The following is a 15,166-nucleotide window of genomic DNA, read 5'->3' as shown; positions in this document are numbered from 1 at the left end:
ACTAAAAAAGGGTCAAAAACATTATTAAAAAACATATTAAGCAATTCTAACACAGACACAGACTGGGATAGGTCTCAGTCTAATGACTCAAAGTTGTTCTGTGAGGAAAGGCAAAGTTAGGGGAGACTCAAGTCTCAGGTTCAAGGCCAGTCATTCATGCCAGTATCTTCAAGAATGCCCTCCTTTCTATGAACACATGCCTGCTGTGATAAAAAGGCACATTAACAACAACAACAACATCATCAACAACATCAAAGCCCCAAATACAAGGAAAAATGGAGGGGAGGAATCATTCAGGTGCACAGAAATATAAAGCTCATTACATTTCAAATACCTTCTTTAGGGGTACTCTCACCCACAACCAACTTAAGTCTTTGGCCTTCAATTTTGTTGCAAAAGATTTGGCAAGACCCACATCTTTCCTCCCCAGGAGGATTAGTTATTATAATGGCCATTATCTGGTTCTGTGTTTATAATTACTAATGCAGAAGAGAAACATCACACCATACATGACCATGACACTCGTGTATATAACCACTTGCTCTTCTATCTCACTCACACACTGAGATGACTTAGTCTACTGTTTCATCCTGCCAATACCAGTACTGCATGCAGATTGCCCAACTAAATTATCTGGGTCTAAATATGTGCAGCTGGGGATAAGATTGCAATCCATGTGCCCTATTTTGCTTTTTCTAGAAGCCCAAGATCTACCAGTCAGAGCTAGGAGCAAAAGACAATTTGATCAGGGTGCCTCTGTGCACATTCTGAGCCTAGGAATTTGCTTTCATTGCCAGACCTGAACAGAGCTCATTGGTCTTTCACAAAAATGTTTTTCAACATCCCAAATCCAACCATCGGTTATGGATACACACCTTTTGGATAATTCTGTTTTTACAGCACCCACTCACCTTAATATCTCTTGCAGTGATATTGTTGTTTTGGACAGTTATAATGGTTCTGCTAGTCCCTCACTTATGAGTACCTCAGCTCAATTATCTCAATTATCGCAGCGGTCAGTACAGTCCTTAATCCAGGGAGATTATGAGGATAAAGTATATATTCCTCCTTGTGATGAAGCAGATGAGCTGTTATCCAATTTCACCAACTTTTCTGATGTTATCCAACAAGACATTATTAACAACCTACAAAAACTTTTAGAATCTTTGCAGAGCAAGAGGTTATCGGTTAGACCTGTTCTGGATGTAGAATCAGACCCCCCCCCATAAAATTTTGATGACAGAAGTCTTGCCAACTGTTGCTCTACCAACTTTATCAAAATTGACTACTACTCACTACAATTTACACACTGTGGCTTTAGCACACCAGGAGGAATCTGATTCACCTTGATGTCACTCCAGCCAGTCAGTTACCCTATCTTTTTTATCCAGAGCGATGTTAGAGAATACCAATATTATTTTGCCAAAGTCCCCAGGGGATCTTAGCTCTGGAGAATCCATAACAACTTTACTCGGGAAGGGAAGATACAATACGCAGGAAGTCTCATGTCACCTTAAGAGGAAGCAACATCATCGTTGGCTATCTATCTCTACTTGACTCCCTCGGCCAAATAGATAGGTATACTTGGAGGTCAATTCCCCTGGGTTACTAGTCCTGCTAGTTAATGCCAGGTAGGTGAATGAAAAAACATCGATCATTCAGGATCTTATCCTGGATGATCGTGCCGACATGATGTGTATTACAGAGACCTGGTTGGACGATTCTGGTGGGGTCAATCTCACTGATCTCTGTCCACCAGGTTTCTGTGTACAGCAGCAGGCTAGACCCGGGGGACGGGGAGGTGGAGTCGCAGTGGTCTACCGTGATTCCATCTCTATGACAAGGTGTCCTCTCCCGCAATTTACCGGGTTCGAGTGTTTGTACCTAAAGCTTTATGGACGAGATAGTTTGGGGATCCTGCTGGTATATCGCCCCCCTCGCTGTCCAACAGTTTCCTTACCCGGACTCTCTGGGTTAGTTTCGGGGCTGTTGCTGGAGTCTCCCAGACTGTTGGTTCTGGGTGACTTCAATGTCCATGCGGAATCCTCACTCTATGGAGAAGCCCATGATTTCATGGCTGCTTTGACAACTATGGGGCTATCTCAATTAATATCTGGCCCCACCCATAGAGCAGGTCATACCCTCGACCTTGTTTTTTACGTGGGACGGGAGGAGGATGATCCAGGAGTGATGGATCTTTCCATAACTCCCCTGTCATGGACGGACCATTACCTAATCAGTTTTCGGCTAACTGCGACTCATACTCTCCGCTTGGAGAAGGGGCCTATTAGGATGGTCCGCCCTAAGAGATTAATGGATCCGGGTGGATTCCTGACAGCTCTTGGGGAATTCCCTGTCCTTCAAGTAAACGATTTTGTCGAAGCTCTGGTCACTCTTTGGAATAGTTCAATGACCAGGGCTATAGACACAATCGCTCTTGAGCGTCCCCGTACGCGTGCTAGGATAAAATCAGTCCCATGGTTTTCTAATGATCTGTTGGTGATGAAACGCACTCGTAGGGGTCTAGAGCGACGTTGGCAGAAAACTCGCAGCGAATCTGACTGACTCCTGGTTAAAATATTTTCCAGAATTTACTCAGCCACAAGACGAACTGTGCAAAAGGCTTTTTTTGCGGCTTCTATTTCTTCAGCCATCAATCAGCCAGCAGAACTTTTCTGAGTAGTCAAAGGCCTGCTTAATTCTGATCATTCTGAAATTACAGAAGATCTCTCTTCAACTCGTTGTCAGGAATTTGCTACTTATTTTGCGAATAAAGTCGATCAGATCCGTTCCGACTTGGACGCCAATATTGATGCAGTCCCTAAGGATGTACCTCTGGCCTCTGTCTGTCCTTTTAAGATGGATTCTTTTCAACTTGTTCAACCTGGAGATATAGATAAGCTTCTTGGAGGAATGAGGCCTACCACCTGTCCACTTGACCCTTGTCCCTCCTTGATCTTGAAACAAGCTAGAGGAGGACTGACCACATGGGTATGTGGGGTGGTTAATGCCTCCCTCCACCAAGGCTCTCTTCCAAGTTGCTTAAAGGAGGCACTTGTACGACCATTACTAAAAAAACCCTCCCTAGACTCACTGTGTTTGAGTAATTATCGACCAGTTTCCAGTCTACCTTTTCTTAGTAAAATAATAGAGCGGGTGGTGACCATCCAATTGCAACATTTCCTAGTGGAAACAGATTATCTCGACCCACTTCAATCTGGTTTCAGGCCTGGCCATGGGACTGAGACGGCTTTGGTCGCCTTGGTGGATTACCTTCGTAGGGAACTAGACAGGGGGAGTGTGTCTCTGTTAATTCTTCTAGATCTCTCAGCGGCCTTCGATACTATCGACCATAGTATCCTCCTGGACCGCCTAACCAGGATGGGGCTAGGGGGCACTGTCTTGTGTTGGCTCCACTCTTTCCTGGAGGGTTGGACCCAGAAGGTAATATCTGGAGACTCTTGTTCAGCCCCTTGGCCCCTGACTTGTGGGGTGCCACAGGGCTCTGTCCTTTCTCCTTTGTTATTCAATATCTATATGAAGCCGCTGGGTGAAGTCATCCGGAGGTTTGGAGTTCAATATCATCAATATGCAGATGACACCCAGCTTTATTTCTCCTTTCCTCCTGATGCCAAGGAAGCCGTCCAACCCTTGAACCAGTGCCTGTCCGCAGTGATGGATTGGATGAAGAAGAACAAGTTGAAATTAAATCCAGACAAGACAGAAATGCTCTACGTCAGCCGTGGGACAAATCTGGAAATAGGGAATCTACCTGTATTGGACGGGGTTACACTCCCCCTAAAGACGCAGGTTCAAAGTTTGGGGGTGCTTCTGGACTCGGCCTTGAACCTGGAAGCCCAGGTCTCTGCAGTGTCCAGGAGCGGTTTTGCCCAGCTAAGACTGGTTCGCCAACTGCGCCCGTTTCTAGAGATGTCCGATCTGACGAGGGTAACTCATGCCCTAGTTACATCCCGGCTTGATTACTGCAATGCACTCTATGTGGGGCTGCCATTGAAGACAGTTCGGAAACTTAAACTGGTTCAATGAGCAGCAGTGAGAATGCTGACCGGGGCAGGCCCTCGAGCACATACTACCCCCCTGTTACAGCAACTCCACTGGCTGCCACTGTGTTTCCGGACTCAATTCAAAGTGCTGGTGTTAACCTTTAAAGCCCTACACGGCTTGGGCCCTGCCTATTTGTCTGTCCGGTTGTCTTGTTATGAACCCTCCCGTACATTGAGGTCCTCTGAGGATATGCTTCTTGTGATTCCTTCAGCTTCACAAGCTCATTTATCAAGAACTAGAGATAGGGTGTTCTCTGTCATCGCTCCCAGACTCTGGAATGCTTTACCAGTAGAGGTACGGTTGGCCCCTTCGCTTTTGGCATTCCGCCGCCAGGTTAAGACACTCCTTTTCCAGACGGCGTTTAAACTAAACGTAGAATAGGAATTTTAACAAATTACAATAGTAGCATAAATTTTTTGTATGTTTTTTAACTTGTTGATTGTATGTATTGGGTGTATTGTATAGTTTTTATTCTACTGCTGCTATCCGCCGCTCTGAGTTTCTGGTTAAAATAGAGCGGGCTAGAAATATTTTAAAATAAAAAATAGTCCACTCATGTTTTACCCAAGTTTTCTTCCATTCAGCACCCTAGTTTAAAGGAAGACAAATGTCTATTTGTTGTTGCCATTGTTAAACAACCCTTGCCATTCTACTGTAAATCACCCAGGTATCTATCAGTAGAGCCCTGATCTATGTTCTCCTCACTCTGTCCTAGGGTACTTACATTTAATTATATTTTCCCTTCGTTTCCTTTTTTAGTTTTAAAACCAAAGGCAACTGGCAGGAGAAGTAGACTTGGTGTGAGCAGAAGTACAAAAAGATTCTTGGTCTCAGCAGGCCAGCAGAAGTACCTCACTGTCTCTTCTCTCTCCTCTTGCCAGCTGCAGGGTGGGCTTGGCTGCTGGCACTCCCTGGGCTGGAAGGAGAAGGGCCAAGTGACACATGGTCCAAGGAAGCTGTTGCTCTTTCCTCTTCTGCCAGATGGTAGGTGGCTCCTGGCCACCACTTGGTGTATTGGCCAATACACAGGAAATAGCTAATAAACATGCATTTATACATCTAATTTGTGGGAGGCTAGATCTGCTTTATAAGCCATAATGACCCCTAGGAAAAAGAGGTAAAGAATAAAAATCTTGTTAATGCAGTAAAGGAAAATCAACAGATCAGAAAGGGGAAGGGGACTATTTTGTATTCTTTCACAGCTTAGATTATTTAAGGGATTTTTTAAGAAGAAAAGAAATGGCAATCGGCTTAAAATAAACTTTTCACTGCTGTAAGAATACAAGGTTTTCAGCAAGGGGTGGAGAGGCTACAAGTTGTAACCAAGTCGGTTGGTGCTAGGGTTGACAGCTAAATGTAGATCTGGATCTGCTTCAGCAAACCAGTCAAAAGATTGAAAGAGCAACTTTAGAAGTGAAGAGAAAGACCTCTGGGGTGCATGTAGGAGGGAAGCAGCTGTCAACATGGATTGTGGGCTGGAGAGATGGACACCCAAAGCCCAGGCTGTTCTGCTTTGTAGAATTCAGTCTGTGCTGTTTGCCTAAAAGCAGTCTTTTTTTTAAGAAATAAAATCCCAAATGAAATAAATGTAAAAGCTGTGAAGGGCAAGGTCTTGTGGCCAGTTTTCCTACTTTATTTTTTATTTTTTAGCACACTCAGCTCTATGGCTAAGGTTGTTCACTTAATTGAAAACCTCCTCATTAGTGGTAAGTGAGCAAAATGACTGTCGCGTATGACTTGCAGGTATAAGTGAAGGTTTGTATATGCAGGGCCCCCTTGTGGGCTCCCTCTCAATGAAGAATGGGGCATCCATTGTCAGAAGCAGGGGGTGGGTTTTGCCCCCATCACAGCCAAGTTCCTAAGTGCAGCATTTAATCTTTTTCTCATAAGAGTGAACAGCAGCCATTTGGGAGAAAGTTTTGTATGTACTTGGTAACATTGTGGACATATAGATAAAGTTGCCCCAGTCAACATAAGTTTTTGAGTTCCTGGGTCTTGCATTCTCAGGTTGCTCCCAGACAGTTGCTATGTTTGAATAGCATTCAACTCATACTGGCACATTCAAGTTGTACAATCATAGTTAATTGGGAGCTCTTGCACAACAGTCCCATTCCCCCCTCCAACGTTTTGCAATCAAAAAGTAAGGGAAAATGCACAGGAAAGTATGGGATAACACTTACTTTGATGAAATGTCATCTAACTTCTCCACAAACAAATCAGAATGAATGAAACAGTCACTGTCATCTAATCTCAAACAAATCAGGAAGAATTCTCAATAAACAGGTTATCTGGAAGTGCTCTGTGTCCCAGTCGTAAAGGGTTTAGTATGTGTCCTTATTTCTAACGTTCTTAGTACACTTTGGGAAGGAAACTGCAGTCATAGACCAACAACCTTACCCTAGGTAGAGTTGGGTATAGCAAAACCCACTGAAATGAGGTATGTGTAATATCGGCTTTACTGCGTATTCATTGAGAAGAATTTAATACCATATTGGAAGGGATTTGTGTCAAAACTGCACCACCTTCACTATACACGTTTGTGTGTAACATGTGAAGGCTAGATAAAGTAAGATTAATCACAGCATATTAAAAACAGAAATTGATACTTACCGCGAATTGGAGTTTGCTGATTATGCTGGGATGCATTCTGTGAGTAGGATTTCTCCTCTCTCTAGCTCCAGTGGGCAGGGCTTCAAAGTCTTGCATCTCCTCTTCCAGGGGGAGGATTTATCACACTCTCCAGAAACAGGATGCTGACAGAGCAGAACAACTCCTCACCCCCGTAGTTTCAGTTTCCAGCTTATTGAGCGCTTCAACAATAATGCGGTACCATAACAGCACAGCAAAAGTGACAGCATAGAAAGATGGAGAGTAAGCAGATTCCAGACCACTCAGTCTGCCATTTGGTATGTCAGGCAAAGGCTGCAGCCCTAAAACCTCAGCCTCACCACTGACCAAATAGAAACACCCAGATCAGCAGAGGAAAAGTAAGGAAGGGGAGAATGCATCCCAGCATAATCAGCAAACTCTAATTCACTGTAAGTACCAATTTTGCCTGATTATGCTGGGATGCATTCTGTGAGTAGGATATACCAGAGCAGTATGCTGTTATTACAGGGTGGGATTCCTCTGTTTCCTTACTATGTCCTCAGCACCTTCCTGCCAAATGCTGCATCTGAAGATTCAAATGAATCTATTTTGTAGTGTCTTATAAAGGTGTGAGGTGAAGCCTTGCAGGTGTCTAGAATTGGGAAGTTTCCCTTGAATGCAGTTAAAGCTTCTCCATCTCTGAGGAAATGGGCAGTCACCCTTTTGGGGTGCTCCCTGTCCAATGCAATATAAGTTTGTGCAGTGGCTTGCCTCAGCCACTACGAAATGGATGAGGTTGAGACCTTTTGACCCTCAGAAGGGCCTGCCAATGCCACAAAAAGGGTATCTTTTCTCAGTTTCAGGGTCCTGTCTAGGTAGAAATGCAGAGCCCGTCTGACATCCAAATGGTGCCATCTGCGCTCCTGATCACTTGAAGGATTTGGGCAGAAGGAGAGGAGGACCACCTTCTTGGACCTATAGAATGCAGAATTCACTCTGAGTATGAAAGCAGGATTAGGTCTTAACCCTATCTTGTCTCTGTGAAAAATACAGATCTGAGAGGATGAGGAATGCATCCCCAATTCTGAGACCAGTCTAGCTGAAGTAATAGCCACCAAGAACATCTTCACAGTTAGTAATTCCAACAAACTAGTAGCCATTGGTTCAAAGGAGAAACCAGTTAGAGCTGATAAGGCCCAGGAAAGTTTCCAGGTGGGGAACCTGTGAATCACCTGAGGGGAGATCAACAGTCCTCCCTTGATAAACCTCTTGCATAGAGGGTGAGAGGATATGGACTCAGCACTGGAGAACGAAAGGACGCTACTGAGCACAGAAGCTTGATGCTTAATGGTGTTAGCACTGAGACCCCTATCTACACCAGCCTGAAGAAACTGCAACACCACATGGATATCACCACCTGCTAGATCAGCCCCAGAACTGGAACACAAGGTGAGGAAAGCCTTCCACATGATTTTGTAGATCCTATTGGTAGAGGCCCTCCTGGAAGACAACAGAGTCTGAAGCACCGCTCTGGTGACCTCTGCTGGCTTAACCAGATCTGCTCAGCTTTCAAGCAGTCAGGTGGAATAGATCCAGCTGAGGATAGACCAGGGGACCCTGAATCCAGAAGGTCTTGATGCAGAGGCAGTTTCTAAGGTTCCTGAACCGAGATATTGAGTCTCCTTGGCCAAAAGGGGGCTATCAGGATCACCTTTGCTTTGAGAGATCAGATTTTCTGGATTGTGTGTTGAAGTAGCTCAAAGGGCAGAAAAGCATACAGAAGCTGAGGAGGCCAGACCGTTTGTAAGGCATCTGTGACCCATACTAATTGATGGTTCCTGCAGGATATGAAGACCAGAACCTGCATGTTCTCTCGTTTAGCAAACAGGTCCATCTTGGGCCAACCCATCCACTTGAGGCTCAACTGAGCTTCCGTAGGAGGCCATGACTCAAATCACGGACTGCCCAATCTTCCAGTGGCCCCCCAACCCAAAAGATTTGCATCTGTTGTGAGGACTGTCCAGAAATCTCCAGATCCATTCCTGTCTCCCACCTATGAGAGGCCAGTCACCATTTAAGCCCTCGATGCAAAGCATCCGGGATGATCAGTCTCCTTTACCTCCTCTGTGCAATGTCATCCTGGAAAGGACAAAGAAGCTGAAAAAGTTTCCTGGAATGGAATCTGGACCAAGGAATGACATTGAAGACAGACCATCAGGCTGTGAAGCTGTGCCAGGACCAACTGATCACCCTCTTCAAGGACCTCCAAATCTTGATTACCCTTTCCGGATCACCCATCCCAGCCTCTGCAGGCAAGAGAAGGTAAGAGAGGGTGTTCTGGGTAGCCAACTCACAGGCCATCCTGGTTGGTTGGAGACCACTCGTGGCCGAGTAAGATTGCCTTCCAAGATAATTTGGTTGGAAGACGCCTGTGCGTGAATTTGTTTTATGTGGGGAGATCAGCGCATGACGATCAACACACAGTCTTGACAGAAAAAGACTTTGATCCAATGGCATGGGTACCATGACGATTGGAAGTCTTTTATCTGCTGCAGCCTTCATCCGCCTTCACAGCCGTTGAAACATACACATTGTTATCCTCCGCCTGTTCTGCCGTTGAGGACATTCTTGGATCGTTCTTTGTCTCGTTCCTCTTATCAGAGTGTCATCGAGATATGGGTGTATAACACTCCCTGAGTATGCAGATATGCCACCACAGCCACCAGTATCTTGGTGAAGACCCTCAGTTCTGAGGAGATACCAAAGGGCAATGGAAGTGCTGATTGGCATAGCAGAACGTCAGAAAGTGCCATTGGGCGGGGCAAAATCGGGATGTGGAGATAAACCTCCAAGAGATCAGCTGAGGTCATCCAGTCTCCCTTCGTTAGTGCTGCTACCGTGGATGAGGGTCTCCATCTTTAAGTGTTTCCTGGAGACTCACATGTTCAGCCATTTTAGATCTAATATGGCCCAAACACCTCTTGGGCATTAATAAAAAAACCTGAGTAAATCCCTGATTTCAGCTGCGATGGATGGACCAGCTGTATTGCTTCTACCTTGAGAAGATGTCTGATGGCCATCTGAAATTTCTGATGCTTGAGAGGACATCTGGATCTTGGTGTGGGGACAAAAGCTTCTCAGGGAAGCTGATCAAATTCAGTGGAGTAGCTCAGAGCTCTGTCTCCCTCACCTACCTGTTGGAGGTGATCTCTGGCTGGCAAAGGAGAGGAGCTGGGGCCCCACCTTATGAACCTTCTGATACACAAGAGTGTCAGGAGATACCTTTATATGATCCCCTTGGAAAATGAGGAGATCTAAACTGGGGTCAGCCCTCTGGAAGCCACGTCCACCTCCTCTGTCCTGACGTCCCCATCTAGGTCAAAACCACAGCCCCTTTGAAAAGGGCGAAAGGAGCGAAACTGCTGTTGTTGAGGTTGAGGCCTCTTACAGCCCTCCTTGGGGGTGCTGGGGAAGTGCCTTCTTCTTATCCCTGGTTTCCACTCAGTAAGCCTCCAATTTTTCCCTAAAAAGGTGCTCATCTGTGAAGGGCAGATTGAGGAGTTTGCTCTGGGCAATAGAATCCACTGCCCGTTGGTGAAGCCAGATATGGTGCATTGCCACGGCAGTAGCCACATCGACCAAGCACCAAACTGGAAGGCATTGAGAGAAGCATCAGTAGCCAATGCTTAAGGCCATCCTTAATTGACTTGGGCATATTTATTTATTTATTTATTTATTTATTTATTGCACTTGTATACCGCCCCATAGCAGAAGCTCTCTGGGCTGTTTACAGCAGTCTTTGTGTAACAGCTCCACAGCTCAAAGCCAAGCTGCTCTGAAGAAGGGAGAGGAGGCAGCTGCCACTTTGAAGGCCATTGCATCTCCACCCTCTTATCACATGGGTCCTTAGGACCACTTTCCCCTTCAGTGGCAATGACAATTCAGTTTTAGATTCAGTCTTTGACCTGTTAGGCTGCACCCACTGTGCCTTCCACACCCTGTTGAATTCCTCATGAAGAGGGATGGTGGCAGGTTTTAGCAGAAGGGATGGCCTTTCTAGCCCCAGAGAGCTCGGAGGCAGTAGATTACCCCCCCCCCCGAATTCTCAGGCATTTGGAGGATTCTACAACGCTTAATCAGAAGAGGGCAGAAAAGATCAGTGGAGAACAACCTATTCTGTTTGAACACTACCTCAGCCTCTGCCTCTGACAATTCAGCCTCCTCCTCTCCTTTTTTTTACACAATTGAGGCTCATAATCAGACAGGTCAGGTAGAGTGGAGACCACAGCAATGACCACCACCAAGGAAGGACCTGGTGTGGTTGCCAGGAGAGAGGAAATAGAAGGAGTCACCTGTGTCTTCGGAGAATCCCTCATCAAGCTGACCATGGAAGAGCCATGTGAGACCATTGCAAGTGGTGCAGTTGGGAGTATCAGGAAAGCACTCTACCTCCCCTCTTTCTGGAGTGACAGTTGCCAGCAACAGGAGAAGAATTTGGGGGGCTGGAGGCACTGTGAGATCCCCAGGGTCTTCCCCTGCTATGTTGCCCAGAAGCCCGCTTGTGCTTCTTTTTATATTTGGCTCTATGAGTCTTACTCCCCATTTTCTCGTCAATGTAACCTTTAATCCAGGATAAGAACTTGGGAAACTCTCCTTTGGAGGGACAGAAGAGATCCCCCAGAGGAAAGAACACCACTAGGCCCTGCTGCTGTTGGCTCCAGGGGAGGGGGACAACTGGTGCAGGGAATCTCAGGCAACCCTCGAGGTGACTGAAGCAGCAGAGTCAGAAATGTCACCCCCACGCCACCATTAGCTGAAAGCGGGGGAGAAGCAGCTCCAGTGACAGGCATGCCGGCCAATAATCACTATATTACTAAAAAGGGGGACTATTGGACCAAACCACGACAAAAAAGACAGCCCTAGTCAGACAGCTAAGCCCCTGACAGACCAGGTGGCTTCCAAATTGGCAGGTTCCTGACATGCACGCCCAAGCATGGGAAGAAGCTCCACCACAGTCACCATTCCAAAATCCAGCCACGTGAAAAGGCGGGACCAGGGAAGTGTAGCCACATTGCTGATATGCAGAAAAAGCCCCCCCAGAACCGGACTCCCTCAGAAGAAGTCTCCCCTGCAAGCAAGTCACTAATGCCAAGATAAATGCCAAGTTAAATGCCCCTCAATCAGAACCAACCATATAAATTTTTTAATTAGCCAGGGGCAAGGAAGGAATATGGGGCGCCCGGTCCCAACATAGAACAGAGTACGGTGAAGGAACCGGTAAACACAGAGCCCTGGAGCCAAGATCAGGGCACAAGCTCTAGCTGAAAAACAGAGTGGGAACTGCAAACCGAGGGAGCCTTGCAACCAGAGAAAAGGTAGACTTGTCTCTAAGTCATCTTCTCAAATGCACAAATCCACCACCCCACTCAATATCCCAGACAAATGAAGAGAGGAGCTAGAGAGGGAAAGGGGAAACAGAGGATTTTTTTTAAAGGGAAGAGAAGAAAAAGGAATTAATAAGATAGAGACAAAACACTCATGAACTGGGAAAATCTGATAAAGAAGGGAGTTCTGAGGAAAAGCAGAAAGCCATGACTCAACTGCCCCAGGCAGGGAAAAATTCTGGAAAGTGGGATGACTCCTCCCCCTAGTAGAGGAGATGTAAGACTTTGAAGCCCTGCCTACTGGACCTAGAAGGAGGAGTTAATGCTACTCACAGAATGCATCCATCCCAGCATAATACTGTTAGCATTAGCCCTCTTCAGGTGTTACCATTAAGCATTAAGAAAAACACATGAGGGGGATGAGGACGCTAGCCCTGTCCACTCCCCCATCCATTGTTGTCATTTCTTATTGCTCTACAGTTTGTGGAGGTCAACTGGGTTTAGTCGAGAGGTTTTTCTTCCTGTGGGGGGGCTCTCTGTGCATTTTAAACCCTGATTTTCTCAGATTCTAAATCTGGGGTGTGTGTGTATATATATATATAGGTGGTTGAGCCCCCCATGACTACAGGAGGCTCCCCGCTTAATGCCCTTCAGTTTGTAGAGGGCTATAAATACAGGGACAGTGATATGCGCCAGAGGGTAAAGCATGCCAATTTGCTCCGACTCTCTCTTGTGTGATTGTAATCATGTGCGATGAAAGAACACCTTGGTAGGATTTCAGCTGAGCTAGGATTTGATTTTAAAGTTTGAAATATCTAAGGCCAACATTCTTGTTACTACATTACATGACCAAATTTTCATTTAAGATGAAATTTCCAGATATAACACCAATTTTAATTTCATATGAGTTCTCCAATAAGATGTTCGGTTTGTTCCTAGCCCTATGACAATGGGGTATTTTCTTTTTTCATCTCCCTAGCCTCAACAGATCCACGCCTGTACTCGTGTCCAATCTACAAAAAACCAGTGCGGACAGATCTGAATTATATCGCTGCAGTTGACCTACGGACAACCCAACCACCTGAGCATTGGATCTTGCGTGGAGTTGCCCTACTGTGTGATGTCAAGTAATGTTAAGAGAGCACCTGCATGTTTTTAAAGTGTTGTCCCCCCACCAAAGTTTTAGAAAAGAGTGTTTTTCTTCATATACTTCACTTGAACAGCCACATCATAAGGAACTAGTTAGGTGATTGGTCACAGGGTTACTTTCTGGTTCTTTTAAAATAATATCAGAGTGTTGCTCTATTATTCTTGACTTTCTTTCAAAGGTTAATGGGCTAACAGTATGGAGAAGCCAAATTTTCAGGAAAAAGAGAGCTCACAGAACACATTCTCTCATTCATCTCTTGAGGATTTTTTTTGTCACTGAAGTATGCTGTTAAACATTAGGTTAAGTGACTTAGTATAGACAAGGAGAAGTTATGTCACTGTGATCTCCTAGTGTGACAAATATTTGGCAATTTCTATAGAGCAAAAAATTAGAGTGCCACCTTCCACATAAAATGTGGGTCCCCTCCCCACAGTTTAAAGCAAACTGCCAGCATTGTCAAGGCAGGTTTGCAATATTTCTTCAAGTAACATAGGTTTTGCTGCCTTTCTGGGACACTTGATATTCATTGGCTGCAATTCAGAAACAGCTGTGTGAGCTGAAGTCCTTTTTGAAATCAATCACTGGGAGTAAGTATGCAAAATCAGTATCTGGTTTATACCCACTCTACTTGACAGAATTATAGTGAATGGAGTCCGTAAGCAAAGTTCTGGAATGTTATGCCAGAATTACTGAAGGTTCCAAAATTGGGGGGGGGGGACTTCACCACCATTTCTTTCTGTGTTGTTTTATTTTCATACCTTTCCTTTTTATCATTCCTGTCCTTTTCAAACCTTTCTCACTAGTGTAGTTAACATTTCATGTTTGGAGGCAGCTGAAGAGAAATGTAGATCATGCCAACCAATTTTGCTTTGTCACACTTCTTGTCAAATCCTATTTCTCAGTTGTAAGCTACTGGATGAGAGTCTAGAATTTGTTTTAAAGGAGCCTGGCCCAAGGTCAATGAAAGGAAAGTTTAAATCACAAATATGTTTTGATTATATTAAAAAAACTTTCATGTATATAAGCAGTCTGTGCTTGGCCTAAAACCCATTAAAATAAATGTGCATTTTTTTAAAATAAGCACCAACATCCAAAACAATTATGTATATGCTTCTTGTCTGTGGTTTTTCCATATCAATGCAGAATCAAATACCTGATCACCCTGAACTCTGTTTTTTCAAACCCAAGTGACTAGCTCTTATGTTTTCCGTGGTACAGTATATGATTTGCATGCATGTTTCTAGGTTCAATCCCTGACACTTCCAGTTAACAACAATATTGGATAGCAGGACTGGGAAAAGCCTCTGCCTGAGACTTTGGAGAGCTTCTACCAGTCAACAGATAATATTGGCTAGAGAGACCAATATGTATAAGACACCTTCCTATATAGAGTAAAACTTTGAAATGCATGGATATTGTCCTAATGACCAGATGCCAAACTGAGACAGGGCAGGGCTCATAAGTCATGTTTCACTGCCCTCCAGTCTTCTGTCTCCCATCGCAACTGTTCCATGTCCTTCTTCATACAAAAACCTATAAAATTTGACTCTCTTGCTCTAGCTATTTCCCCATACCAAAATTCTTTAATGATTTGAATCTTTGAACAAGAATAAATATTGTAAAACAATTCATGAAAATGTGCCTAATTGATTCAGAGTGCATTACTGGGTTATCTTCGCATGGAGCTTACATTTTCGGAGGTGAAGGGTGAAGAATACATGGCTCTTTTATTGTAATCGTGATCTTTAAAGACAGTGACAATGAAGCAGTAGCAGGTGGCACAGGCAGAGTAGGGAGTGCACACAGCTATGATAGAATTAATCCGACACTCCTGCTTCTGTGCCCACACTGCTCTGGGCTCCCAGCACCTCACCCTTCTCCCTCTCAGGAGCTGGCAGTAATGCTTGGTATTGTGAAGGCCATTGAGCAATGCTGCCCTGCCAACCACTGCTGCAGTGAAGTGCAACATAAGTTAGTG

At 45.0% G+C, this 15,166-nt stretch overlaps 1 protein-coding gene across 5 annotated transcripts in view; it reads left to right on the top strand.

The window, feature by feature from the left end:
- Positions 1–14,779, top strand: part of DNAH5 (dynein axonemal heavy chain 5) — a 196,844-nt gene extending 182,065 nt beyond the window's left edge. For all 5 annotated transcript variants that reach the window (XM_061589366.1, XM_061589341.1, XM_061589331.1 and 2 more), the window contains one exon: positions 13,018–14,779. In XM_061589366.1, the coding sequence (XP_061445350.1) occupies positions 13,018–13,169 (152 nt within the window). In that variant the 3' untranslated portion in view covers positions 13,170–14,779. The remainder of the gene's footprint in view (positions 1–13,017) is intronic.
- The last annotated feature ends 387 nt before the right edge of the window (positions 14,780–15,166 follow it).

Source organism: Rhineura floridana, chromosome 1 (assembly GCF_030035675.1).
Source record: "Rhineura floridana isolate rRhiFlo1 chromosome 1, rRhiFlo1.hap2, whole genome shotgun sequence".
Taxonomy (NCBI): Eukaryota; Metazoa; Chordata; class Lepidosauria; order Squamata; family Rhineuridae; genus Rhineura; species Rhineura floridana.
Note: the sequence above shows the minus strand (reverse complement) of the source record. Positions and strands in the feature narration are given on the sequence as shown.